Genomic DNA, 26,908 nt, shown 5'->3' with positions numbered 1-26,908 from the left:
ATTGCCCTTTATTGGATGAGAACACACTCAGGGCTAAATCATTTGAGTTTCCTTCATAAAAAAAGAAAAAAAAACCTTTAAAGGGGAAGAATGGGCCCAGCTTTGTTCTGTACGACTGAGAGCACACACACAGACGCTTTCACACACCTCACAGCGCCAACATTTCTACAAGCTTCTCTCTTCTTCTTACTCCGTGTCTCCTTCTGAGACGCTTTTAGTCCTGTCTGACAAATTATCTTCCTGCCTTTCTCCTGTTCTCACTTCATCTCACTCTTCTTCCGTTCTCTATAATTCATCTTTCTTCTTACCCCCGTCTTCCCCTCTTTTCCCCCACAAGGCCTCCAAGATAGATTCCCTCAGGAGTAAAGTGGACTTGCTGCGCCTCCCTCTGACCCTCTCCTCTAAATCCATCAGCCACCATAAGAGTCAGCTGGGTGTGGTCTGGGAGAAGGGCGGCGGCTCGGGGGCAGGAGGGGCCCAGAAACCCCGCCCACCGCCGACCACCGACATGGACAACGAGTCGATGTACTCGGCCTACTCCTACAAGTCATCACACTCACGGAGTTCCCGCAAACACAGGTAGAGGAACGTAGATTAGACTAATTTATCAGTAAGTAGAGCGGCAACTAGTGATTTTTTTAATTAGTTTAATCTGTAAAATGTCAACAAACAGTGAAAATTGGTCATTATGTTTACGCAGAACCCAATAACAAGCAATTTAAAAGAAAAAACGCAAATATTATATATAAAGTATAGTATATACAAATACTATATAGTTACTTTTACTAAAACAATACAAAAAAAACAACTCAACAACCCCAGCAATTAATAAAATATCAGAATAGTTCCAATAATTAAGTTGAGTCAAGTGATAGGTTTGTTTGCAATACATCCAAATTTGCATGTGGAGAAAAGAAAATAAATATATAGGAATTATACATTATGCATCTGTAGTTATTTTGCTAATTGATTCATGAGTTCAGTTTGATCTTTTTTTTTTGTTAAATGTGATGATAAAATCAATATTTTCGGTTTTGGACTAAACAAAACAAATGAATAATGATGGCCATAATTTACCTTAACCTACCATTTTTGAGAAAACTTTTTATTTTATTTATTCATTTGGATTCCCATTAGACACTACAAAGGTAGCAACCTCTCTCCCTGAGATCCATAAATGAATAAAGACATAAATAAATGTTACCACATATGTTTAAACTGACATATTTGAACAAGTCACACTTGGCTCCCCCTTGTGGCAGCATTGAAAAAGACAATATACTGTACTGACATTGAATAGCTACATAGTGGTTTTAAAAGCTAAAAACATTTGTTATTATTCTTCCTCTCTGGTGCTGGTTATGTATCATAAACATTTCCTTCTCAGTTAAGAGTTTATTATACTGATATTATTCTGTAAATATCCTTCTGATGTAATTATTATTGTCTCATCCTTTTTTCTAATGTCCCTGCAGGGAGAGGAGAGACAGACATCGCTCAAAGAGTCGTGACAGCAGCATCCGCGGAGACAAATCTGTGACCATCCAGGCTCCTGGAGAGTCTCTGCTGGACACCGAGTCCACCAGAGGAGACGACAGGGTCAGAGTTTAACAATCGTCTTCAGTGTTTCTTTATAGATCTCTTCTCTGTGGAGCTAGCTTCACTAACTCCCTTCTCTATTTTCTTTTCAGGATGACAACTGGGGCGAGACCACCACGGTGGTCACTGGCACCTCCGTGGACAGCATCTCCAACGAGGACCTGACCCGGATCTCTAAGGACCTGGAGGACTCATCACCTCTGGAATGCCGTCGTTACCTCGCCCCGGCGTTGGGTGCCGTCCTGGGGATGTTCGCCTTTGTCACCCCTCTGGCTTTCTTGGCCCTTCCACAGCTGCTTTGGCGGGACACGCTGGACCCTTGCGGCACGCCATGCGAGGGTCTTTATATTTCTCTGGCCTTCAAGCTCCTGATCCTCCTCATCTCCACCTGGGCGCTGTTCCTCCGCCCGCCCAGAGCCACTCTGCCGCGGTTCTTTGTCTTTCGCTGTCTGCTGCTGGCGCTGGTGTTCCTCTTTGTGGCGTCTTATTGGCTCTTTTACGGGGTCCGGGTGCTGGAGCCCAGGGAGACAGACTACAGGGGGATTGTGGGGTATGCGGCATCTCTGGTGGACGCACTGCTGTTCATTCAGTACCTGGCGCTGGTGCTGCTGGAGGTCAGACACCTGCAGCCTGCTTTCTGTCTGAAGGTTGTGAGGACCACAGATGGAGCCAGTCGCTTCTATAGTGTGGGACATTTCAGGTTAGTGTTTATTAAAGTAATATTATTGCTATTATTTATTTTATTCCACTATTATGTGAAAACATCTCAAGAGGTACTTATCAGATTTCAAGAGTAACAGATACCATGGCTTCAGTTAAGAATGTATAATATAGGACAACATATACGCTGATACCAATATTTATCTGTTAAGTCTGACATTAAAATAAATAGACAACCGTGCATAATGAGGTTATTCACCTTTGAGTGCTGCCAAGTCTGACAGATATGAAATTCACTCTAAACTTATAAAATATGCAGGAAATATAATGGACATGTTTTTTTTCCACAAGCAGACCATTCCCTGCACACTACAGCTACTATCTGGCTTCTAGGTGTAATTTTACATAAAACTGCTAAAGGTTGTTTCCTGCTTTAGATCATCATGTTGTCAAAACTGTCTTTGTGTCTCATTTGCTGTGGTTGGACCTAATGTGCCCACAGTCCAGCAGCCTTTTTCCTCATGCCCGCCGCCCAGTGAGAGTGGTTGTTTTTTGTTGTTTTTTTCTTCCGGTGGTTCACCACCTCCTTTATGTTAAGAGTGGTGGTGAAGCCATCAAGGGTGATACACTGATAACAGCTCTGTGCTTCGATATGCACCAGTCTAATGGTCTGTTTTCTCTTGCAGTATTCAGCGGGCAGCAGTGTGGGTTCTGGACCAGTACTACACTGACTTTCCAGTTTATAACCCTGCCCTGCTCAACCTGCCCAAATCCATCCTCTCCAAGAAGATGTCTGCCTTCAAGGTGTACAACCTGGGGGAAGGTAAAACGATCTTGGTTACAGTCTTATGTTTGATCTTGTTAAATTGGCTGATAACTGTATGAATGATTTAATGACATTATGATATAATTACATCCAAAACATGAAACATATTTTGGTTTATATGTTTTTTGCTTACCAAATGAAGCAGCAAGATGTTTGGTGTGTCAAACTACATATAAGATTTGTTGTTAGCTAAATCAGCATTGTTCACACTTCATTTTTTCTAACAAATTGTACCACCCTGACTGTAAAATGCACATTTCCCTGCAAATTACTTTGAAATTTTCCAGGAAATCAGTATGAAATTAAGGGACCTATACAATTTAGTATTATCCAAATGTATAATAGCCATAACTGCCTGGAAGAGTAAAATGAATGGCGTACACCGAATAAAAACAGCTATATATGTCCTTTTATTTAAGGTGAAAAAGAGAGTAGCATAAACTTTGTTATACCAATCATATAAACAATACAAACAGAAAAATACAACTTTCACACACTATATAAAGCTACACACTTACAACTATACTTGGTGGAAATGCCGAGGACGTTCTGGGTTGTTGTGCCTGCAGGTGGATCGATCAGTCCTTTATAATTTCAGCCTCTCTTTCCACAGAGAACAACACCAATAACTCTACGGGGCAATCCAGAGCAATGATTGCTGCCGCTGCTCGCAAAAGAGACAACTCCCACAACGAATACTACTACGAGGAGGCAGAGGTGGAGCGAAGGGTCCGCAAACGCAAAGCCAGGTAAGAAGAAACCCGTAAGCATACAGACTGTATCTGTTGGATGAGGCTGAGCTTCATGCCTTCGTCGTTCCTCACAGACTCGTCGTGGCAGTAGAAGAAGCCTTCACTCACATCAAGCGTCAGCAGGAGGACGAGGCAGTCACATCCTCTCCTAAACACCCCCGTGAGCTGATGGACCCCAGAGAGGCGGCCCAGGCCATCTTTGCCCCCATGGCTCGGGCCATGCAGAAGTACCTCCGTGCCACCAGACAACAGTCTTACCACACCATGGAGAGCATCATCAACCACCTGCAGTTCTGCATCACGCACAACATGACCCCAAAGGTGAGGAGGGTAGTTTCAAGACATTTATTTTTAATTTCCATGTTTATTTGTTTTTATGTATTTTTATTTTGCTTTTGTTTTTCATATTTTACTGTAATTTTAAAGAAAAACAGAAAAGAAAAAACCCACATTTCAGTTTAGTTATGTTTTTTTATAATTATTTGCACTTTTTTCACTAATTACTTTGATAGAAAGTGGTTGGTCATCTGCATATTAAGCAGCTTTTTTGCATTTTCCCTTTATTTTGTATTATCCGAAGCATGTTTTAAGCCTCCTGTCTCCTGTGAGGACCCCCGTAATGAATGGAGTCCTTTCATTGCAGAAAATATAACCATTCAAATCTAGGATATAGAAAATGCAAGTGAAAATCAGTAACAAAGAATATAGTATATATTTTAGAAATTGTTAATTGTAAATAATGAAAACATGCCTTAACTTTAGAGCTGCAAATTAAGAGTAATTGCATAATGAAACTATTAAACTAAGTGTGTGTGTGTGTGTGTGTGTGTGTGTGTGTGTGTGTGTGTGTGTGTGTGTGTGTGTGTGTGTGTGTGTGTGTGTGTGTGTGTGTGTGTGTGTCAGGCTTTCCTCGAGCGTTACCTCAGCCCAGGGCCGACCCTCCAGTACCTGGACACCAGCAGAGGGCGCCAGTGGACACTAGTGAGTGAGGAGGCAGTGACGGCCTCCTTACGTCAGGGTCAGGTCTTCTCTCTGAGACGCCTCGACTTCTCCCTGGTTGTCACGGTGACACCCCTCCCCTTCCTGCGTTTGGGCGAGGAGTTTGTTGACCCCAAAAGCCACAAGTTTGTCATGAAGCTCCAGTCAGAGACATCTGTATAAGAGGTGACAGTGACTAATGGACGACAGAAAGGAGGGGCATGGTGACTCAAAGAAACTAATCTTAGTGCTTTCAGGGTATCTTTTTCTACATTTTGGTCTTTTAGTTTTTTTCATATTCATTGGTATGCATGATACCCAAAGTGGACATGACTAAAATGTCATGAAATCTTAATTTAATAGTACACTTAAAGACAAGAAAAGGCAAGGCAAGATACCATCTGTGCTTCTTCCTCTTTTGTTCTGCTAAACAAGTTTAAAATTAGACACTTGCCTCAAGTTGTGACTTCTGATACATGCACTGCAGACTGCTGCCAGCACCCATGATACTGAAGAATTACGGCTGTTTTATAAAAGTATTTCACCACAAATTGAATGAAATACATTCTGCTGATTAAAATTTTGATCCTTTTGATTAAAAAAGGAATGACTAATTCAAACTATGAATTCGACTGTAGCCACATTTTGTAATTGTTGCGACATCTATTCAAGAGACTATAACCAGGAAGGACTGGACTCTCTAAACTTACTTCTGTTTCATATTTTTACTTGACAGGCTATAAACTGACTCGAGAAATCGAGAAAAACAAAATAAAACTGTGACCTTAAAAGTCCACTGGCCTTTTCTCACTTTATGGAAGTTGACTGGATTCACTAACTGAGTCAAACAGAGGTGGAACTGCTTTGGATCTGCTTCTTCTTTTTATTTTCATGCCACTGAACAGTTTACATGTGTACTTTCCTCTGAGAGTATAAAAGTAAGAAACACTGGATGGACTTGACGCACTGAGCATTTCATTAACACTTTTTACTTCTTGTTAAGGTTTTGTTGAATCACTTCATTTCTGGACTTCCACCTACAGAATTTACATTTTAAAGCTCAAACTCCTGAACTGAACAGAAATAGGCTACAGCTTTTATAATGAAGGCTCAACATAGGACCAGTTAAAGTCCAGTGACACTGATAGCAGACGTTTTCAAGCTCTGCGTATGAGGTTTGAATCTGACTTGATAACCCAAGTATCAATGTGCTTTTTTTGGCAGCTTGATGTTTCTTTCTGATGTTACTTTTCTTGCAGAGTGAGTGCAGAAATGTGTGTGTATGTGTTTGAACATGGCTGGACAAGGACGGTAATTGCCCCAGGGCCTGAGACCACCAGAGTTTACTCGATGTACAGTGCCAATGAAAAGTTAGGCCATGCCTTCCCATCCTCTGGAATGAAAAAATGTGTCCAAACCTTTAACTGTGATGTGATTTAATTAATTGTGAATTTTCTTTTAAGAATGTTCACCGTATACGTACAATATAAACTAAGACGGGTCCTTACCTAAACCCTGTGGCCTTGTTTCATAGCAGCATCCTGTGTCAATCTCTAAATGTAAGACCTTAAAGCTACCACAGGACCTCAGAACTAGTGCTCCGCAGATTTAGCACATTTTTATTTTCATTCCATGCATTCCTCGTCCTTGTCAAAACCTTTGGCCGACATTACCCCCCAATGCAAGTCCAGTTCGAGTTTGAGATTCTGGTGTGTTATGCTAGTAGCAGCTAATGTAGCTTCAGGACGCTATAAAGCTTCAAGCAGCAATGAGGAGCGAGGCCACAGAAGTCTGGTACCCCCACTTATTTCTAACTCCACACCCAGATTTTAAACTTGTAGATGTCAGCCCCAACTGACCCAACTCAGGTGACATCAGACCTTGTGGAGCACCGTTGCCGTATACAACATGATAAAAATGTTGTCTATACTACAAGTGTTGCCATCTTGTGTCCCGATGTCCATTATACAACTTTTTCACATATAGCCATGATGTGTTAAACTTTTAATTCATCTATTTTGTGCTCATATTCATCACTAAATAATGTTTTAACAAATTGCTTTAAAGTAATTGACACACAGCAAAGCGGGGTCAAGGTAGTGTTATACCAGCAAAGGGGTGCTGAAGGTCTCTATAGATTAATCAATCATTAATCACTTAAAAGGTCAGGAAATTGTTGGGGGTTTATAAATGCCCATTCCCAATGCACAAGTTAACATATTTGTGTTTTGTGTGATTTTTTTTCTTTTTTTAATCAATAAAAAAACCTTACTTAAAATAATGAATAGATTATCAAAATGGTTACAGCTTAATTTCCTGTTGATTAATACACTAATACTTCCAGTTCCAGTCGACTGGTTGTTTGTGGAGCTGCTGTATTGACTGTCAGCAGGGGCCACAAAACACCTTTAATCCCAAACAGTTTAATCCGGCCATGGGTTGAGTCTTTTTTTTGTGTGCACATTGTCTTTTTGCTACTGAAAGATGTCCTTTTCTACACTAAAGATAGAGATTCTTGTGTCACTCACAGTTTACGTGTACGTTTCAGTGCAGTTTTGGAAGGTCAGGTTGTGTTCTTCCTGTTTATTGTTGATTTGTTCTGTCGTCACTTTGTTGTATTGAATTTAAGCTCCCTAACAAGTACATTTTGTTGACTGTTACGCTGTGTTTAGAACTGAGTTGATGTGAAAGGTTTTTAATAAATGATATCATCAATGTGAGTGTAAAGTTGTCTGCAGTTTTCTTTGCTTTCTGTTCTTTTTTTAGCAAAGACAGGAAATTATACTGTGGGCGTTAAAGTGAAGTGTAAAAGTTTCCACTGTGTGACACCATGAATTTGCAACAATTGATATCCACTAAACTAAAGTAAAAATACCCAGAAATAATACAGAGTAGGGCTACTACAAAATAGAGAAGCAACTTTCTGGTCGTCAGAGAGTGATGGGGAATTAAAACAGAATGCACAATTAGGGTTTTTAATTAAGTTTTTAGTTTTTTACTTGCTTCTGCATCATTAATTGTAGGTTGTAGGTGCCTTTTGTTTTTACGGTTTTATTTCTGTGAAAGGTTCCATACTAAAGTTTTTTTCCCCCTCCTCCTTTCTGCATGCAGCCAAGCAGAGTGGAGGAGCAGTTCACCTGTGCTGTGGACTGGGCAACCTTTCAACCTCTCTCTCTCTCTCACTGTCTTTCTCTCTCTCGCTCTCTCTGTCTCTCTCTCTCGCTCTCGCTCTCGCTCTCGCTCTCTCTCTCTGTCTCTTTCTGTCTCTTTGTCTCTCTCTCTCAGCAACATCCCTTAACATTTTGCCTCATCCTTGTATTCCCATACATAACTGATTAAACATGAACACTTCTGGTTTAGTTACGTGCTTCAAGTGACTTTAATAAACCTCTTGTTTTTTTGTTTTTTTTGTTCAAACACGTGTTCTTCTTCCTCTATCTGTCACTCAAATGAGGAAGTTACATTTTGCGCTCCAGCAGAGTTCAGTTTCTCAGTGACAATGAGAGGTCGAATTCTCTTTATTCTACTTATTCAAGGTAGGTCCTGCTTTGATTAACTAAAAATATCACGTAACATCTGATATACCAAACTTTTAGAAACCTTTAGGTATTTCAAAATGACAGAACAGAATAAATAATTTCTGACTTCTTACTGAAGCAGGAAGGCTGACAAGGCCGGCTCACTCGTCAACCTAAATTGAAAAATCAGTTTGTGTTTATCACTTATACATTAAAATGTCTCTCAGGTTTGTTTAAAGTTTAACGTTAAAAAGACAGAAAATATCAGCATGTTGATTACTTTGAACATTAATGTACCGTTAAAATGAAAGTATCGCATTGATCTGTCGATCAATGCGAACATATTAGTCATGTCAAATGAACTCGGGTGTTTTTAGTGGTGTTGTTTAAGTATTTATATTTAGTGCTGTGACCCATGATTATAAACTGCACTTACATGTGTAGTTACATCTACTTTATCCTGGAAAATGTCTAAATGAGAGAAAAAATACAAGTTCTATGTATACATTTGTATGATCTGACATAAAAATGACTAAGGAAGGGTACGTTTCCAGTACAGGATCTGATAGTTTTCAGTAATCTCGGGTCTAGGATAAAAGATAGCCGTCACATCCTTATCTTATTTCCAGAAGTAAAATCAAAATAAACCAGAATATGGTAAAACACAAAATGATCAATCAAAGACATATAGATCAGCAGTGCTTAACTTCTTGGTGTACCGGAGAGGTCAGACATGATTCTGAATCTTTGTATAATTGTTTTTACAGTGGCACAAGTTGAGTCATTGACCTGGACAGTCAATGGTTTCCTTGGAGATTCTGTTACCTTGCCCTCACGAGGCAACGCATCATGGGAACTCTCCGTAATCAAGTGGTCAATATTCACAAACGACACATTTATTGCCACGTATCGCAATGGCCACAACAAAACTGACCACTTCAGTCGGTATAAAGGGAGACTCGATCTTAACACCTCTTCAGGTCTGTATCAAGGTTTTATTTCTTCATAATGTGCCATCAAAAGCCGCTTCTCTCTTGATGATGTCTCTTTTTTTCCTTCTTTTTAAAGGTGATTTGACAATTCATAATTTGACCAGAGGTGATGACATGGAATACACTGTAGACCTCATCGACACTGAGAAGAACAACATTGTAAACAAGATCAAGCTCACAGTGTTAAGTATGATGACCAAAACAATTATCAAACATTGTATTTTCACAGAATGTTAGCTTTACTTACTGGATGTTTGGGTTTTGCATACTGACCCTGAAGGTATTACAACTGAACCAAATACACTGTAAAGGGTAAAGGCAAATTTACAGTAGGTCATGCTACATTTTTGATAAGTGTCACTCAACACAAATGAAAGAGTCATGCAAAGTGTTCAACAAGCTTCTACAAAAGGTTACAAGCCAACTAAACTAATTTAAAAAATTAAACAAGACTCTAATTTAAAGTTACATACCAAAGTATCAACAAGAAAAATTCACTGAAGCATAAATTGAAAATATTGCATGCATTTTAAAGTTAAGTCTGTTGGTGGAACCATCTAGTTATTCACGTATTATCAACTAAAACACAAATCCAGTATTACTTTGTAGTTATGAAAGATTTTTAATTTGAGGAGTATGATACATGTATGAACCGAAAATTGTAGCAACATTAATTCTTCCTACGTGGTTCGTATTAAGTAGTTTTGGGTCAAATGTCATTAGATGTTTTGCCATGGAATTCACACAATCATGTTCAGCCTCAAGATGATTTTTTTTAAATTTTGTGATCTGCTCACCTTTCATCTTTCATCAAACATTCAATACTTTAGTTTATAACAAAATACCTTTAAAACCATTCCAGCCTCAGATGTACTTTGTGTTAAGGGCTTATTAGCTAATTTTAGTATGCTACACTAAGAGGGTGAAACTAGAAAACATTTTTCCCTCATGTTGTTAGCATAGCTGAAAGCACTGCTGTGCCTTGTTACAACCTCACAGTTATGACTGTAGACTGTTAGGCTACTTTCCCCTATTTTCTTCACCAATCGTAGCATGTTGCAAATATTTTGCTGCTGAATGGTCAGTGTCATAATTCAGAGGGTGCTCAGCAGTAAGAGTTTCTGGTGTGAACATATCCATGTTTAACTAATAATCCCACATTACTCCCCTCCAGAACATCTTCAGCAACCAACCATAAACACAATCTCCAGTAAGTCTACAGAGGAAGGCTGTTGGATTTGGTTGCGTTGTACATCTGCGGATGAAGGTGTTGTCTTCTCCTGGGAGGTTAAACCTGACAGTGTGCCTCACGCGACTAATCGTGACGGAGTTCTTTCCGCAATACTCAACAGCACACAGACCAACATCACCTGCATCTCCAGCAAGAATAATGAGACAGTCCCAAGTTCTGTCAGTCCAAAGTGTGATGGTAAGCTCACAATGGATTTAAATGACAAAACATGGTACCACAACATATAATGGTGAGGCATACTAAGATGTAGATTTAATGTAATGATGCAGCCATAAAACCTAGATTTGAGTAACATGTAACAAAATGTAGTAGTGCATGGTTTGGTTGAATTTCCAGCAGAGAGACTGATGGACTTTTGAACTGTTCCCTTGGCTGGAGGTTGTAAACAATACAGCATAGAATAAGGAACATATGCAATACAAAATTGTGACCATTATTTTTCAGTAAAATATTCTGTTTATAGATTTAAGTGAGCTAATTTGATGTTGATTAAGTGCATTTGAGCCTTCCATGCATGATTTACGTGGTACAAAATAATAATAATAATAATAACCTTACAAAACAGCACGATACACCATGGTATGATTCAATACTGGAGCTTTCAGGTCCTCTGGAGCTCTGTGGCCCACTGCTGCCTGATACAGTGTGATACAACATAACAAATTATATAAAACAGTATACTGCAATATGAGAGAATACACTTTGAGTAAATAGTGCAGTATTGTACAGTATTTTAACATCCCTCAGCTGGTTTTGTTGCAATTTATGATATGCACTGTAACACAGGCTGTGAGTCCCTTAGCAGACACAATAGACCAGCTCCCAGCCAATTACTTGTAGATTTGTAGATTTATTTATTTATTTATTTAAGAAGACGGGGACAATGCATATTAATCAAAAACATTAACATGTAAATAAACAAGAATATAGCCAGTGGCTTATTTCCATCTTTAGCCCCTAGGGGCAGGTTGATGAACATACAGTATAAGGATACACTACAGATTTGTGTTTCCCCTTATCCTATGGCCATTTCAGTTTTAGGGGGGAAAGCTGTGCTTGTGTAGCTCTGAGAAACTAAATTTGTGGTGTTCTCTTCTATATATTTGCAGGTCCACAACCTGAGCATCTGTGCAGGGACAGGGTTGGTCTTCACTGTGTCATTGCACTTGTGGCAGCTGTAATATTAATGTTAATAGCAATAACCATTTGGAAAGGTGAGAGGAAAACATTGTTGAAGAAAAGTTCTCTGCTTTGCTTTTCGTCTTCCAAATGAATCTCTGCTGAGCTTGCTCAAGGCCATTTCAGCATAATGAGAGTGTCCACCTTCATATGAAAAGGGCACCCAAACAGAACTGTGATCGTGACACTACTTGAGTTTATGCTATGCTGTAAGTGTTTTTTGTTTGTTTGTTTCCTAAGCCTTGTCTGTCTGCTATTTACTGTTGTCTCATGTATATTCTCGCTCTCTTGTTGTTGCCACTGTTTAGCTTTTCATGTTTGTCTCATTTCTTGTGTATATTACTCTTGTCCTATTGTTGTATTGCCTGATGCTGTCGTCTGCTAGCTACCTGCCATGCACTTGTGGGCTAGACTGCATGTCATTTCACCCTTTTGTCTGATCTTCATATTTGGCTTAGGTTTATTGCATTTCCTTGTTTTATTGAAACTGCATGGTTTTAAGTTGCTGTCTCTTATTGTTGTTTTTGTGTGGACCCCAGAGACAGCTAATAGGGATCCAAGTAAACAAGTCTCTAGAATAGAAAAAATAACCATTGGTCAAATGTAACTTACAGTAGTAGGCTGAACTGAAAAATATGGTCTTCTCTTGGGTTTTTCCTTGCAAAGGTGGAGAAGGACGCAGCAACCGGATTAGTGCTACAGGTGGACCTGCAGAGCTGAAGGTGGTGGACACTTCAGGCGCAGAGCAGGAACTTTTAGGTACCACTCACAGTAAGAGCACAAAGCTAAACATGTAGAGTATGTGTATTTGAACATTTGAGCTAGCCATAGCATACCTTGAAAACCCTGTATTCAAATAGAGAAGTTGTTGGCCAGTCCCAAATGTATGCATATTGTAATTTGGATAACTTTCCTCCCTAATTAACGTAGTGGCCAAATTTATGAAACTACTCTTTTAAATTTTATATCAACAAATAGGGTTAGCCTACCAAATCAGAGGTCTGGTGGTCTGTGTGAAAAGGGTGGCCTGGAATGGAGTCAAATTCCCATCCTGAATTATCTTTCCTAGTCCGCCACTGCCAGAACAAATACCATGCAGAACAACAACAACAAAAACTAGGCAAACTAAAACTTTTCTGTTAATTTGGCCAACACCTTGATATAGGTGTTAATAATTAATTTGGCCATCAACCTGATATAGGCCCCTCCCTTAGCTACTACCTTATCGTGGTGGAGGGGTTTGCGTGTCCCAATGACCCCAGGAGCTCAGTTGTTGGGGGTTTTTATGCCCCTGGTAGGGTCTCCAATGGCAAACACGTCCGGGGGGAGGGGCCAGACAAAGGGTAGCACAGAAGACCCTAATGATGAACACAACAAATGGTTTTCCGTGTCCCTCACCCTGGAGCCAGGCCTGGGGGTGGGGCTCGGTGGCGAGCACCTGGTGGCCGGGCCTTCGCCCATGGGGCCCGGCCGTGCATAGCACAAAGAGGGGTCATTGGACCCCGCTGCCACAGACTCACCACGAGTGGGAGGGGCCAAAGGGGTCGGGTGCGCTGTGAGCTGGCCGGCAGCCAAAGGCGGGGACCTTGGCAGTTCAACCCTCGGCAGTCCGACCCTCGGCTGCAGAAGCAGGTTCTAGGGACGTGGAACGTCACCTCTCTGGTGGGGAAGGAGCCTGAGCTGGTGCGCGAGGTTGAGAAGTTCCGGCTAGATATAGTCGGCCTCACCACGACGCACAACAAGGGCTCTGGAACCAGTCTTCTCGAGAGGGGTTGGACTCTCGTCCACTCTGGAGTTGCCACTGGTGAGAGGCGCCTGGCAGGGGTGGCAATACATATTGCCCACCGGCTTGGTGCCTGTATGTTGGAGTTAACCCCGGTAGACGAGAGGGTAGCCTCCCTCCGCCTTCGGGTGGGGGGACGGATCCTGACTGTTGTTTGTGCCTATGGTTCAAACAGCAGCTCAGAGTATCCACCCTTCTTGGACTCCTTGGAGGGGGTGCTGGAAAGCACTCCCTCTGGGGATTCCCTCATTCTGCTGGGGGACTTCAACGCTCACGTTGGCAGCGACAGTGAGACCTGGAGGGGTGTGATTGGGAGGAACGACCCCCCCGATCTGAACCTGAGCCTTGTTCTGTTATTGGACTTCTGTGCTCGTCACAGGTTGTCCATAATGAACACCATGTTCAAGCATAAGGGTGTCCATATGTGCACTTGGCACCAGGACACCCTAGGCTGCAGTTCGATGATTGACTTTGTAGTCGTGTCATCGGACTTGCGGCCGCATGTCTTGGACACTCGGGTGAAGAGAGGGGCGGAGCTGTCAACTGATCACCACCTGGTGGTGAGTTGGCTACGATGGTGGGGGAGGAGGCCAGTCAGACCTGGCAGACCCAAACGTATTGTGAGGGTCTGCTGAGAATGTCTGGCAGAGTCTCCTGTCGAAGAGAGTTTCAACTCCCACCTCCAGGAGAGCTTCGACCATGTACTGGGGGAGGCGGGGGACATTGAGTCCGAGTGGGCCATGTTCCATGCCTCCGTTGTTAAGGCAGCCGACCAGAGCTGTGGCCGCAAGGTGGTTGGTGCCTGTCGGGGCGGCAATCCCCGAACCCGCTGGTGGACACCAGCAGTGAGGGATGCCGTCAAGCGGAAGAAGGAGTCCTATAGGCTTCAAAGAGATTCTGGACCACCATCCGGCGTCTCAGGAGGGGGAAGCAGTGCGCCGTCAACACTGTGTATGGTGGGGACGGTGCGCTGCTGACCTCGACTCGGGATGTTGTGGATCCGTGGAAGGAATACTTCGAAGACCTTCTCAATCCCACCGACACGCCTTCCGGTAAGGAAGCAGGGCCTGGGGACCCGGGTGTGGGCTCTCCTATCTCTGGAGCTGAGGTCACTGAGGTGGTCAAAAAGCTCCTCGGCGGCTGTCATGGTTGACACGACTCTGCAGCATCGCGTGGACATCGGGGGGCAGTACCTCTGGATTGGCAGACTGGGGTTGTGGTCCCTCTTTTTAAGAAGGGGGACCAGAGGGTGTGTTCCAACTACAGGGGGATCACACACCTCAGCCTCCCTGGTAAGGTCTATTCGGGGGTGCTGGAGAGGAGGGTCCATCGGATAGTCGAACCTGGGATTCAGGAGGAGCAGTGTGGTTTTCGTCCAGGCCGTGGAACAGTGGACCAGCTCTACACCCTCTGCAGGATCCTTGAGGGTGCATGGGAGTTTGCCCAACCAGTCCACATGTGTTTTGTGGACTTGGAGAAGGCATTCGACCGTGTCCCTTGGGGAGTCCTGTGGGGGGTTCTCTCGGAATATGGGGTACCGGACCCCCTGATACGTGCCGTCCGTTCCCTGTATGACCGTTGTCAGAACTTTGGTCCGCATTGCCGGTAAGTCGGACTTGTTTCCGGTGAGGGTTGGACTCCGCCAGGGCTGCCCTTTGTCACCGATCCTGTTCATGATCTTTATGGATGGGATTTCTAGGCGCAGCCAGGGTGTAGAGGGGGTTCGGTTTGGTGACCTCAGGATTAGGGATGTCCCGATCCGATATTGATATCGGAAATCAGTCCGATATCAGCCAAAAAAGTGAATATCGGATTTTATCGGACTGAATCTAAAAACTCCGATATAAACGCTCCGATATAAGCTGTCCATTTACCGCTCCAGCACTTCTATAATAATAGGTGACTCTGGTTTGATCACACTCCAACACAGTAGGTAGCGGTAATGCCCCTTAATTAACGTTGGTGCCGGCCGCGGAAGAAGAGCGTGTCTGATCCAGCATGCACAGCCCACGTGATCACAACAACGACAACGTGTGTGCCTGCAGCAAGGTGTAGTGATGTCGGCTGTGTGGAAGTATTTTACTGTAAACTCGGACAAAGACGTTGCAGCTAAATGCAACATTTGTCAGGCGCAAGTGTCCCGTGGAGGGACAGAACCGGAAAGGTTCAATACAACCAACCTCATCGCACATTTGAAAAAACACCACAAAAAAGAACATGAGGATTTTCGCGTGAAAAAAAAAATCTCCACATTATGCTCGGACTGCAGAAAGTGGAGGAGGAGGAGGAGTAGTAAGGGTAGTCAGCACTGACTGATTATTATTTGTTTTATGCTCTTGTTATTAGAGTGATATGTTTATTGTGTTTACACTCTATTATTCAGTGAAGACTAAGAGTAATTACTACATTGTTTTGGGCACAGTCAGTCAGTGAAACTGGAGCTGTGTGAACTCTTAACTTAGAGCAGTTGGACAGTGGACAATATTGTGTTGTTGTTGTTGTTGTTTTTGTCCCTGCCCACAGTTGTTTCCAACATATGCTGACAGTAAAAAAAATAACTGGAGGGAACTTGAATTGTTTGCACTTTAAAATTTAATTTATTCTATTCAATTGTATAATGATGTTGGTAACCAGTGGTTATTTTGCACTTAAAATATAACATTTTGTTTTTATTGGATTTGTTGAGGTAATACTCTTATGTTGAAGGTTAAAATTTATGTAACCAATTGGTTAATAATAAATGGGTCAGTTTTTCCTATACCTACTGTTGCTGACTATTGTTTTCTGTTATATCACTACAACATCAGTAACAGTAACAGTAACATCACTTTATCAAGCCTTTTCTAACATTCCACACAACAAAATAAGGAATAAATATATGTATGATTCGTGCCTATATCATATCGTATCGTATTGATATCGGTATCGGCCAATACTCAAGGCTACAATATCGGTATCGTATCGGAAGTGAAAAAGTCATATCGGGACATCCCTACTCAGGATTGGGTCACTGCTTTTTGCTGATGATGTGGTCCTGTTGGCTTCATCAGACCGTGACCTCCAACTCTCACTGGATTGGTGAAGCAGCCAGGATGAGAATCAGTGTAGACCCGCTGCTCCTCCGCGTTGAGAGGAGGTGGCTCGGGCATCTAATCAGGATGCCTCCCGGACACCTCCCTGGTGAGGTGTTAAGGGCACGTCCCACCGGTAGGAGACCCCAGGGAAGACCCAGGACACGCTGGAGAGACTATGTCTCTCGGCTGGCCTGGGAACTCCTCGGGATCCCCTGGGAAGAGCTGGACAAAGTGGCTGGGGAGAGGGAAGTCTGGGCTTCTCTGCTTAGGCTGCTGCCCCCGCGACCCGACCCCGGATAAGCGGAAGAGGACGGTAACGGTAACCTTGATATAGGTTGTTAATGTAGCCTATGATAGTAAACTCATTTCACCCTTTTGTCTGATCTTCATATTTGGCTTAGGTTTATTGCATTTTCTTGTTTTATTGAAACTGCATGGTTTTAAGTTGCTGTCTCTTATTGTTGTTTTTGTGTGGACCCCAGAGACAGCTAATAGGGATCCAAGTAAACAAGTCTCTAGCATAGAAAAAATAACCATTGGTCAAATGTAACTTACAGTAGTAGGCTGAACTGAAAAATATGGTCTTCTCTTGGGTTTTTCCTTGCAAAGGTGGAGAAGGACGCAGCAACCGGATTAGTGCTACAGGTGGACCTGCAGAACCAGACATGGTGGACAGTTCAGGCGCAGAGCAGGAACTTTCAGGTACCACTTAAGAGCACAAAGATAAACATGTAGAGTATGAGAGAGAGTGTGGTGACTCTAAGACATTTAAGTATTATTTTAAATAACAAATATTGCAGTTTTTATATTCATTTTTGAGATCTGGGAGCCAGATTTTTAAAAAGCAGACCTTGTAACATACAACAAAGTTTGGAAGCACAATTATAAAGTTTGGGAACTGCAACAAAGAAAATAAACGTGCCACCAGTATTCAGGTATATATGTACAGGAAGTGTTCAGGTTTACATGTATGGTAAACTCATTTTGACATGAGACATTTCTGAAGTCATGTTGAAAAAAAGTGTTGTGGCGCCATAAACTTTTAAACTCTGAGTTGTGGTTTCCCTTAATTTCCCAGCAACACTTTCTGTTGTCAGCCATAGTTACTCTCATAACGCCTCCTGTTTTCGCTGTCAGCTCCAACCCACAGATGAAATGAATAAGATACAAAACATTTGTTCTTCGATTTGCATTTTTCCTAAAACTAAATTACAATTTCAAACTTTAAGAGTAAAACTCCGGATCATAATTACTACAGCCACTAGAGTGCAGCTGTCTCTCAAATGTAATTTGGATGGATTTGGTCGACATTTCAGCCTATTGTGTTGTTTTTCTTGGGGAAAGTCTCACTTATTTCTTATATACACTGCCTAGCCAAAAAAAGTCGCCACCAAAACAAAAGGTCACACACTCTAATAATTTGTTGGACCGCCTTTAGCTTTGATTACGGCACACATTCACTGTGGCTTTGTTTCAATATGCTTTTCTGCAATGTTGCAAGATTTATTTCCGTCCAGTGTTGTATTCATTTTTCAGAAAAACTGTCTTTCTCTGTTCTGCCTCATAAAAATAACTGTTCTTAGTAGACTTTTAGCAATGAAGGATTACATGATGCCATTACTTCATTTTTGTTTTCTTTCACAATTAGCTCAACAACTATAAAAGACTCAAGTTTAAAGAAGACATCGATGGTAACTGAAGATGACCACCACATTTGGGCAGTATTAGGACTGTATTTTGTTTTATTGGCAAAACCAGAAAACCAGAATTAGTATAAAACTGTGTTGTATATTTTTCAAAGAGACAATTAAAGAAATGAAAGTATTTTTATATTATCTGCAGAGAATGAACACAATATAATGAACGCCTGTATTATCTAATGCAGCCCACTAAACTACATGAACCACTGCTTCAGTGAATCAGCACAGACTGACCGAAAGATACTGTACATACTGACAGTGATTACAAATGATAAAAAACAATGTATTTATATTTATATTTGTATATGCTTGCCTTTTTTATGATATCATCTTGTAATTTTAGTGGATTTTCTTGTCTGTGGTACTATTTTCTACTTTATTGATCTGTAACGGTATATGGAAGCATGGTAGTGTAGTAGTTCGCACTGTTGCCTCACAACAAGGTTCGAATCCGCTGGCTGAGGCCTCTCTGTGTGGCGTTTACATGTTCTCTCTGGGTCTGTTTGGGTTTTCTCCAGGTACTCTGGTGTCCTCCCACAGACCAAAAACATGCAGGTTAGGTCAACTAGTTACTCTAAATTGCCCGTACATGTGAATGTGAGTGTGAATTGTTGTTTGTCTCCTATATGTTAGCCCTGAGATAGACCTGTCCTAACCCTGCCTCCAGCCCATTGTCAGCTGGGATTGGCTCCGGCCCCCCCAGCACCACTCTAGTGGATAGGTGGTATGGACAATGAATAATCTGTTACATATAAACTTTTTTGAAAAGGTAAAAAAATTGGGAAATTTGCTTGCTGGCAGGGATGAGAAGATTGAACTTTTCCTTTCATTGGAAGGAATTAAGGTCCTTATTCTTTTGAATTTTTGTAAAATATTCCTTTTATACAGCGCCCCTCTGAGGTCACACTGTACATGGTACACATGTTTGGTACAGATTTTGAAACTGTGTGCACAAATTTCTAAACCATGCCCTGAGATATTTCTAAGTTTTCCTTAAAAACTATTTAATTTTAATTTTTATAATTGTTTACTTTCAAACACACATGTCTGTAAATGTGTCTAAGGTGTATTCAATTTTCATCATGCTTTTGTAGGCACACACTGGTTTTGTTGCTGTTTTTTTGGTTTTTGTTGTTTTACTTTTCATTGTAGCCAGCATTTTTTGTGTTTGGAGTGGAGTATTTCTGTTCTCAGAAAAGCAGGTACTACTGTAATAGCACAAAATAAACAGACAAAAAAAATATGTAAATGAACTGTGGTTTTCTTGTCTTCAGCAGGGAAAACATTAAGCTCTAAATGTTAGAGCTATCACATCAAATAAGTTAATTTCAAATCAGTGCATGCAAACACAGTTTTTAAAAATAGTTGCACCTCTTATATACACACAGCTATTGAAGTTACCATTGTTAAAGGTGCATAAACAAAATATAGACAGTATATTTGGTGAAATCCATGTTGTTTTTCACCAAAATAGCACAATATTACAGATAATATGTAGATAGCCATGACACTATTTCAACCTGAACAGACAAACTATTCATGATATCACAAATCATGCTCATAGGCCCACCCTTAAAAATCAGATTTTCAGTGAGTATGGAGAAACTTTCAGCAGACAAATGTGAAAACAGGAGTGGAGGGGGACTTTAAAATTATTGTCATAAAACCCTTAAATATGTACTTTAAAATTGACTTTAAATTAAGAAACATAACAAAACAAACAAACCCAAATGAAGGTACATGAAAAATAAGGTTACATCCTTAAACAGGGCATGGAACTATGACTGGAGGAAGTTGAAGAGTCATTATGTCATTACCTTACATCTGACCCTTATTGTAAGTCCTACCACACATGAGGAGAGATCAGCACATTAAAGGCACACTTACACTGGGATCCTACCGGGCTCTTGTGCACCATGTTCTGTCCTCCACATGGTGCCATACCCTACGGCACCGGGAGCATTTCAGCAGCAGAGAGTTTAGACTGCGAGTAAGCAGCTGCTGTTTAAATTCAGTTGCACTGTTAGTACGGTAATTATGGCAGCCTGGTCAAAGCTGAACAGTGCCTATAGGCTACCGTAATTACTGCAGTAGCAGTGCAACTAAATGGCACAAATTTGTTGATTAGGTACATTTTCCTTGCTTTTTGTGCTTCTGCTATGGTTAGTAGTAGTACGCAGTGAAATTGTTTCTTTATTTGACTGTTTTAATTGTGTTTATTGCTAAAATACAATCAGGAGTCTGCACAGGGAGTTTTTTGTTGACTCGATGCTCTATGCTGTTTCTGTGTCTGACTTCCTGCCCAGCTCGATCTGCTCTGTGTGGCTTGACGCAGCTTTTTCCGTCATAAATAGACACTTCAGAAACATGCACATCCATTGAGACCACAAGCATTCAATAGTGTCTGCGATCAGCTCTGGCGCCATGTCAAAGCAAGAATACGGTGCCCATGCACCCAGAATAGAATATAATAGATCTTTATTGTCATTGCACATTGTACAATGAAATTGAGATGCAACTCCTTATTAGTGCAAATTATGAAAGTGAAAATATAAAAACATTAATAAAAAAAAAAAAAAAAACCCAAATAAACCCAGTAGGATAACACACAGTTTAACACACAGTTTAGGTCCTGAAGTTTTTTGCTGCAAGTTATGTTTTCTCTTCCTCATTGGGGTCTAAGATCAGCAGAAATTAATCTTCATTCTAGCAGTGCATCATATACCAGGCTGCTTTAGTCCCAAGACTATGCAATGGTTGATTACACATGACTGACAGTTAGCTCAATGCTATATTAGCAAAGCCACATATAAGTTAGTGATAGCATGCTTGCTGTTAGCAGAAATGCTAACTGCTGCATCTGCTTTGCTACACTCACCAATGTTGTTTAGTACATTTTAAAAAAGTAAATTTTACATCTGCTGCCCTCAAACAACAATTAGGAAATGTATGTTGTGGACACACTTCCATTTATGTAATATGCTGTGGTATTTGCGGCATGTGTTCAAAATGTTGTGCATATGTTGTGAAATTTTTTTAATTTCTTTTTTTTTTCTTCTGTTTTGTCTATTTGCTTGTGTTTCCTTAAGTTGCAGCTCATTTGACCTTGTCCACAACTGTTAACCTATCCAGGCAAATTAGTATTTATCTGGCCTACAGAAATGAATGAAATGGAGACATTATTAATATTACTATCTACACCTGTGCTTTTCCTGCTTTAAAAGACAAAAACAAAATGTCTGCTATGAAAAGGGTCTTAGACCGCCCTTGGATTTAGTAGTCAGGTCAGGTCTCATACTATTTCTACAATAAAACTCAGCAACTCCGTCATGCACTAGACATAGCCTGTATTCTAACTTATTTTGTATTTGTTGTAGTTTTAATGTTCAATTATTGTAGCAAGAATGTTAGTAATAAATGTGTAAATGTGAAGTTATAACAGTTTTCTTGTGCTTACATCTCAATCACATAACTTTAAAACACCTTCTAAAAACAATAGTTAAGAGTGTTAGAGGGACCTGCTGTGATAAAATAATGTTTATTTGAATAATAATAACAATCATAACTCTGACTGGCCACTCTTGTTTGGTTAGCAAGAAGGGCTTGTTCCCTGTAAATAATTCTAACAGGAGTTGGATGAATGTGAGTTAGGCTACATGTTGTAATTCTTCATAATTGTCACCTGGAAATTAGTTAACATATTCCTCCACAGTACATGATGCATTTCAGTAAAGAATGAGTCAAGAATCTTTAATAAAATGATAGCAAAAGTAACATTTTTACAAAATTACAAAATATAATTAGTCATTCAAGTACGTGTGATTTAATACAGCCAGATTTGCACAGACATGACTTCTAAAAAAATATTGTAAAATATAACGAGTACAGTACTTGCACTAGAAGGCATACAAAACTAACAAAACATTTAGAAAATATAATCTCTATATTTACAGAATTTACAACACATGTATATGGATAACAAGCAGCCAGGAGAAAGAAAATAGTCTAATGAATGGCAAATTCAGCTCCAAAGCCAGATGTTCGAAACAAGTCCAAAGTTATTTACATTACGGAGTACGTCGAGTCTTAAATACCAGTCACTGGCCAAGAAGCTGTTACACAGAGACCTCCTTCTGCTCAACAAAGGTGCATGCATTTTTGGAGCATGCAGTATTTCATTGTTCTGGATTGTTTAAATAATAATTAACAAACATTTGCATAAAGCAAACAAATGTATTCACTCCCATGTTAATAAGAGTATTAAAAACTTGATAAATATTCTTTTAAAGTATATTTAGAAAAACATGTGCGAATAATTTGTGATTGTGATCGCGAGTTAATTCATGCAATCATGCAATTAAATGTGATTAATATATCCTAATATATGTATATATGTGTGTGTGTATATATATATATACACATATATCTATATAGCTATATAAATGTATATGATAAAGGAGAGTGCAATACTTACTTTTTATACTCAATACACAATAATATTCACAGAATTTACAGAAAGCATTGTGTTATTTGTCATTTCCAAATATTACATTGATCAGTGTATCTTCATCAACTTGAAATTTTGACATTTCATCTTGTACCATGTGATCCCCTATGGAACTTCTTGGTAGGGTGACATTGAAGACGGCCCCATACGATTAAACTGGATCTTGTCATACACAGTCTGCGGCTGATGTGTAAAACAGACAAAAGGAGGAAAAACAGAAAAAACACATGTCATAATTTTAAATAATTTACCTCTAAAACATAAGAATAATTTCATCATTTAGGATCTCTCAGCAATTGCATGATTGGATCTGTGAGCAGCATATAACAATAACAATGAGATACCTCATGAAAGAAGCACAAAATCTCTTCAAAGTTGATGTTTGATTTTTTTTTGTCAAAAACAATTATGTGTCATAAAGATGTCATTTCATGTGTGAAAGGGAGAGAAAGGTGCATTGTAGCAATATTATAAAATCAAATTCAGGCACAAATTCAGTCTCAACTGCAAGAAGACATGAAAAGACATGAAAGTTTTGCTCTTACCGCAGGTGTGAATGCGTTGGTTCTGTTATCAATGGTGTCATACAAAGAAGATGGCTTCATGGCAATTGTCCGCTGCAAGTTGAAATGTGCATTCATACAAGGACAAATATCACAGAGACAAAGAGAAACAGTAAAGTGGTTAAAACATGCATGCTCTGTGTATCTACACATTTCATCAGAGCAGAGGCAGATAGTTTATGCATAGCAATGTGTGAACAGTGAAGCATACTCACATCTGGAGGTGCAACATCAGTGATATCAGCATACACTGTGAGGTCGTTTGAGTCGCTGCCTGGTGGTAGATTTTAATGCACAATGTGTCAATCATATCTATATCTATCTATCTATCTATCTATATATACATATATATGTATATATATGTATGTATATATATATATGTATGAAAATGAGTATCATTATGAGGTGTAAAAGTCCTGTATTCTTACCTACTCGTCTTTGTTTCCGCCGACAAACACACACAGTTATACAAACTGCGACCATGACAAGCATCAGGGAACTTCCTGCTGCCACACCCAGGAAAAGAATGAAGGTTGGGTCTGCAATGAAAGGTATTACCACTGATATTACTATGACTGACTAAAGACACACTTATTACATACATTAATGAAAATAAAATAAATCAACAATAAATAATGATAAGCAACGTTGATAAAAAGTGTTTTCATTAGTCTCAAATGCCCTTATCATCATACAATCACTGTGATGTTCTGCTCATCCTGTGTAGCTGTTTTATCTTTCATCAGGTTCACATGATGGATATCTACGGTAAAAACTCAAATTCAAGACCTCCTCTTCAGTGTGTATATATATCTCTGCAAGCATTAGTAATTTGACTGGTTATATTTGGGTTTTAGATTTTTAAAAAAAACTGTTTAAATATATTTTATAGCAAGGTATTTAAGATATCTTTATTTTAAATTATAACCGGTCAGAACCAAATTGTGCAATTATCTGGAAATAACAATCCAGATTTTATTCAAAGTTAAACTGCAGATATCTTTCATTTGAAGCTTTATACGACTTAATGGTTAAAACAACTTCTTACACTAGTTGCCCTATTCAGAATGTCATCACTTTGAGATAATGTTACTTTAACTGTAATTTCAGAAATCATGCATTTTCATTGTAACTGGACCGACTGCAATGTGATTAATTAAAATGCATAGACATAATTGCAGGCAGTCACAGATAATTTCTATGTATATCTATGGAACGTATCATAAAAACATTAAAAACACCCTCAGGAATTCAACACCAATGATGTATATTAATGTATGTGCACATACCTTCTTCCTGACCTGAGGAAGTATTGTTGCTGCACTTCACTGTTTTGGATGCAGATGTATTACTGACAGCATTGAAAATCGTGCATATGAATTCGATGTCTCCATCCTCTGGCTTGATATTGTAATGTAGCCTGGAGCCGCTGTGAGTTTGGCCCCTTACGGTCCAGTTGTAGGAGACCTTTGTATCAGACGCTGCTCTGCACTCTCCCACAACTGTACAGGATTCATTTAAAGCATGCCAAGTGGAATTTACAGTCAGGGAAGGCTGCTGCGTTATGATCTCTAATGGTGCTATATATATATATAGAGAGAGAGAAAATAGGAGATTATTAGACATTATTCGTGTGCATATAAAACACCAACAAATGCATGTAGAGCAGAACTTGTTTGACAGAATCCCCTTAAATCCTTTGTACCTGGGAAAACTGTGTTTGGCCTCTATAATGTGCTCTCAAAGCTCCAAAAGCTCCAAAAAATCACAACTCTGGATAAATAAAATGATCATAAAGTGCTCAAATAAATGTTTAAGCCAAAATACTTGTATGAGTATTTTAGATCAAAGATGCTAAAGGCAATCACAATGTTATTTGGCTCTTAAAGAAATGATGAGCACAATTTATTTATTTATTTTGTTCCATGTTCCTGACTTGGTGCATGTCTGGTGATAACATCACGGAAAATAAAAGGATGATGAATATTTTACTAACATTTCAATTTATTTATGATTTAAAAGCAAAATATTATTCTATGCTGCAATCTTATATTTAATGCTCTATTCTAGCATTTTATTTCTCTCTTTCTATTTTTCTGTATTTTGTTTTTTTATTATTAGTGTGTGTGTGTGTGGGGGGGGGGGGGGGTGTTTTAATGTTTCTCAAATTACATGTTTTTCTGTTTTATGTAAAGCACGTTGAGTTGCCATTGTGTATGAAATGTGCTATATAAATAAAACTGCCTTGCCTTGCCTAATGATACAGTACTGTAATACTCGGACTAACAAGCTTTCCTCTGCAATACACAAATAATTCCACTTCTAAGTCCATTTCTCCTACATGGATCATCAAGTAGTGAAGGTGCTGACATTTTGTCTCGGATGTGCAGCTTTAGTCTCAATATTTTAGCATGATATTCAGTATATAGACATTATATCACATGTTACATATATAAAGACCCTTTTACTCACAAAGGGTCACAAAGTCAGTTGAAGAAAACTTTTTTGAAAAATCTGCTAGCAACACTCATAATGCTAATAGACTTTTGGGACACTTGCAGAATGACATTTATGAATGAATAATACACACATCTATTGTAAATAGGTCAAACTTATTAGGACACTTGATTGACAGAAACAGAAGCAGCTTACCATGAACCTGCAGACAGATTAAGACTGTGGGCCTTTGCTTATCATTCACTGTTGAGGCAAAACTGTAATCACCAGAATCTTGAATCTTCAGTCCTCTTACTGTTAAACTGGAATCATTGTTTAACTCTACTCTGCCTTTAAACTGAGGATGTTTAGTTACACCTATATCCAAGTCTGCTACTTTTGTATTGTTATATTTCCAAGTTGCTAAGGTGACGGTGACCCCTTCAGTTGGTAAACCTGATGAAAGCTCCACAGTGTCTCCAACTTTTTTATGGATGATATGATCACAACTTGAAGCCTCCACATCTGAAACACATGAGCGAACAACAGAGTGAGTATAATCTTCCTGAAAGGTCATTGAACATTTGTTTCTTAACCTTGTGTCTGATGACCTTAAATGTTCATAGAATAAGAGCAAAACAAGATCTAATAACATAAAACCACAGTCAGTATGCCTGGTATGCAAAGTGTAACAGTACATGTTGATGTAGTAGTAGCATAGCATTACATTCATGACATACATGATGTGACATAGCTTAAAATAATTGGAATACGTTTATTTATTAGGATAAACCTCTTGAGATGAACCATCTTGAGGTGGTCCAAACAGGAAACAAAAGCAAAACAACAATAAACAATCCCACAGATATACTACAAATATGACAACACACAAACATTAGAGCGATGAGTACATAAATAAACACAACCATAGGTGGCCACCGACAGGCCATGAACAAATGAACAGATGTTGACCTAGCAAACTATGATGAAGAAAAAAATAACATCATATAAGAGAGACCATTGTACAGTGTATTATATATTATATATGTGTATAGCATAATCTGAAACATGTACAATTTAACTCAAAAT

The 26,908-nt window shown here is 39.7% G+C and overlaps 2 protein-coding genes across 4 annotated transcripts in view; one reads left to right on the top strand and one right to left on the bottom strand.

The window, feature by feature from the left end:
* The window catches only part of LOC128383510 (basement membrane-specific heparan sulfate proteoglycan core protein-like), a 333,871-nt gene that overhangs the window by 141,805 nt on the left and 165,158 nt on the right, over positions 1 to 26,908 (bottom strand). The window lies entirely within an intron of this gene.
* On the top strand, positions 494 to 5,067 carry LOC128383939 (vang-like protein 2). Of its 3 annotated transcripts, none has more exons than XM_053343527.1 (7): positions 494 to 579; positions 1,476 to 1,599; positions 1,692 to 2,299; positions 2,946 to 3,082; positions 3,699 to 3,834; positions 3,912 to 4,158; positions 4,741 to 5,067. In XM_053343527.1, the coding sequence occupies exons 1-7, from the start codon at positions 509 to 511 to the stop codon at positions 4,996 to 4,998; spliced, it is 1,581 nt and encodes a 526-aa protein (XP_053199502.1). In that variant the 5' UTR covers positions 494 to 508; the 3' UTR covers positions 4,999 to 5,067. The 3 variants fall into 3 exon arrangements, with proteins under 3 accessions (XP_053199502.1, XP_053199500.1, XP_053199501.1); XM_053343525.1 differs by having other exon boundaries at positions 509 to 579; positions 1,482 to 1,599; XM_053343526.1 differs by having other exon boundaries at positions 509 to 579; positions 1,476 to 1,605.

This window comes from Scomber japonicus, chromosome 22 (genome assembly GCF_027409825.1).
Source record: "Scomber japonicus isolate fScoJap1 chromosome 22, fScoJap1.pri, whole genome shotgun sequence".
NCBI lineage: Eukaryota > Metazoa > Chordata > Actinopteri > Scombriformes > Scombridae > Scomber > Scomber japonicus.
The sequence above is the reverse complement of the archived record's forward strand: the minus strand, read 5'-3'. Positions and strand labels throughout refer to the sequence as shown.

Bases quoted from the DNA above. Each gene is read 5' to 3' on its own strand.
- LOC128383939 (XM_053343526.1), top strand. From the start codon at position 509: ATGGACAACGAGTCGATGTACTCGGCCTACTCCTACAAGTCATCACAC. The intron at 1,606-1,691 runs GTTTAACAATCG...TTTTCTTTTCAG, and splicing joins GAGGAGACGACAGGGTCAGA to GATGACAACTGGGGCGAGAC. The intron at 4,159-4,740 runs GTGAGGAGGGTA...TGTGTGTGTCAG, and splicing joins CGCACAACATGACCCCAAAG to GCTTTCCTCGAGCGTTACCT.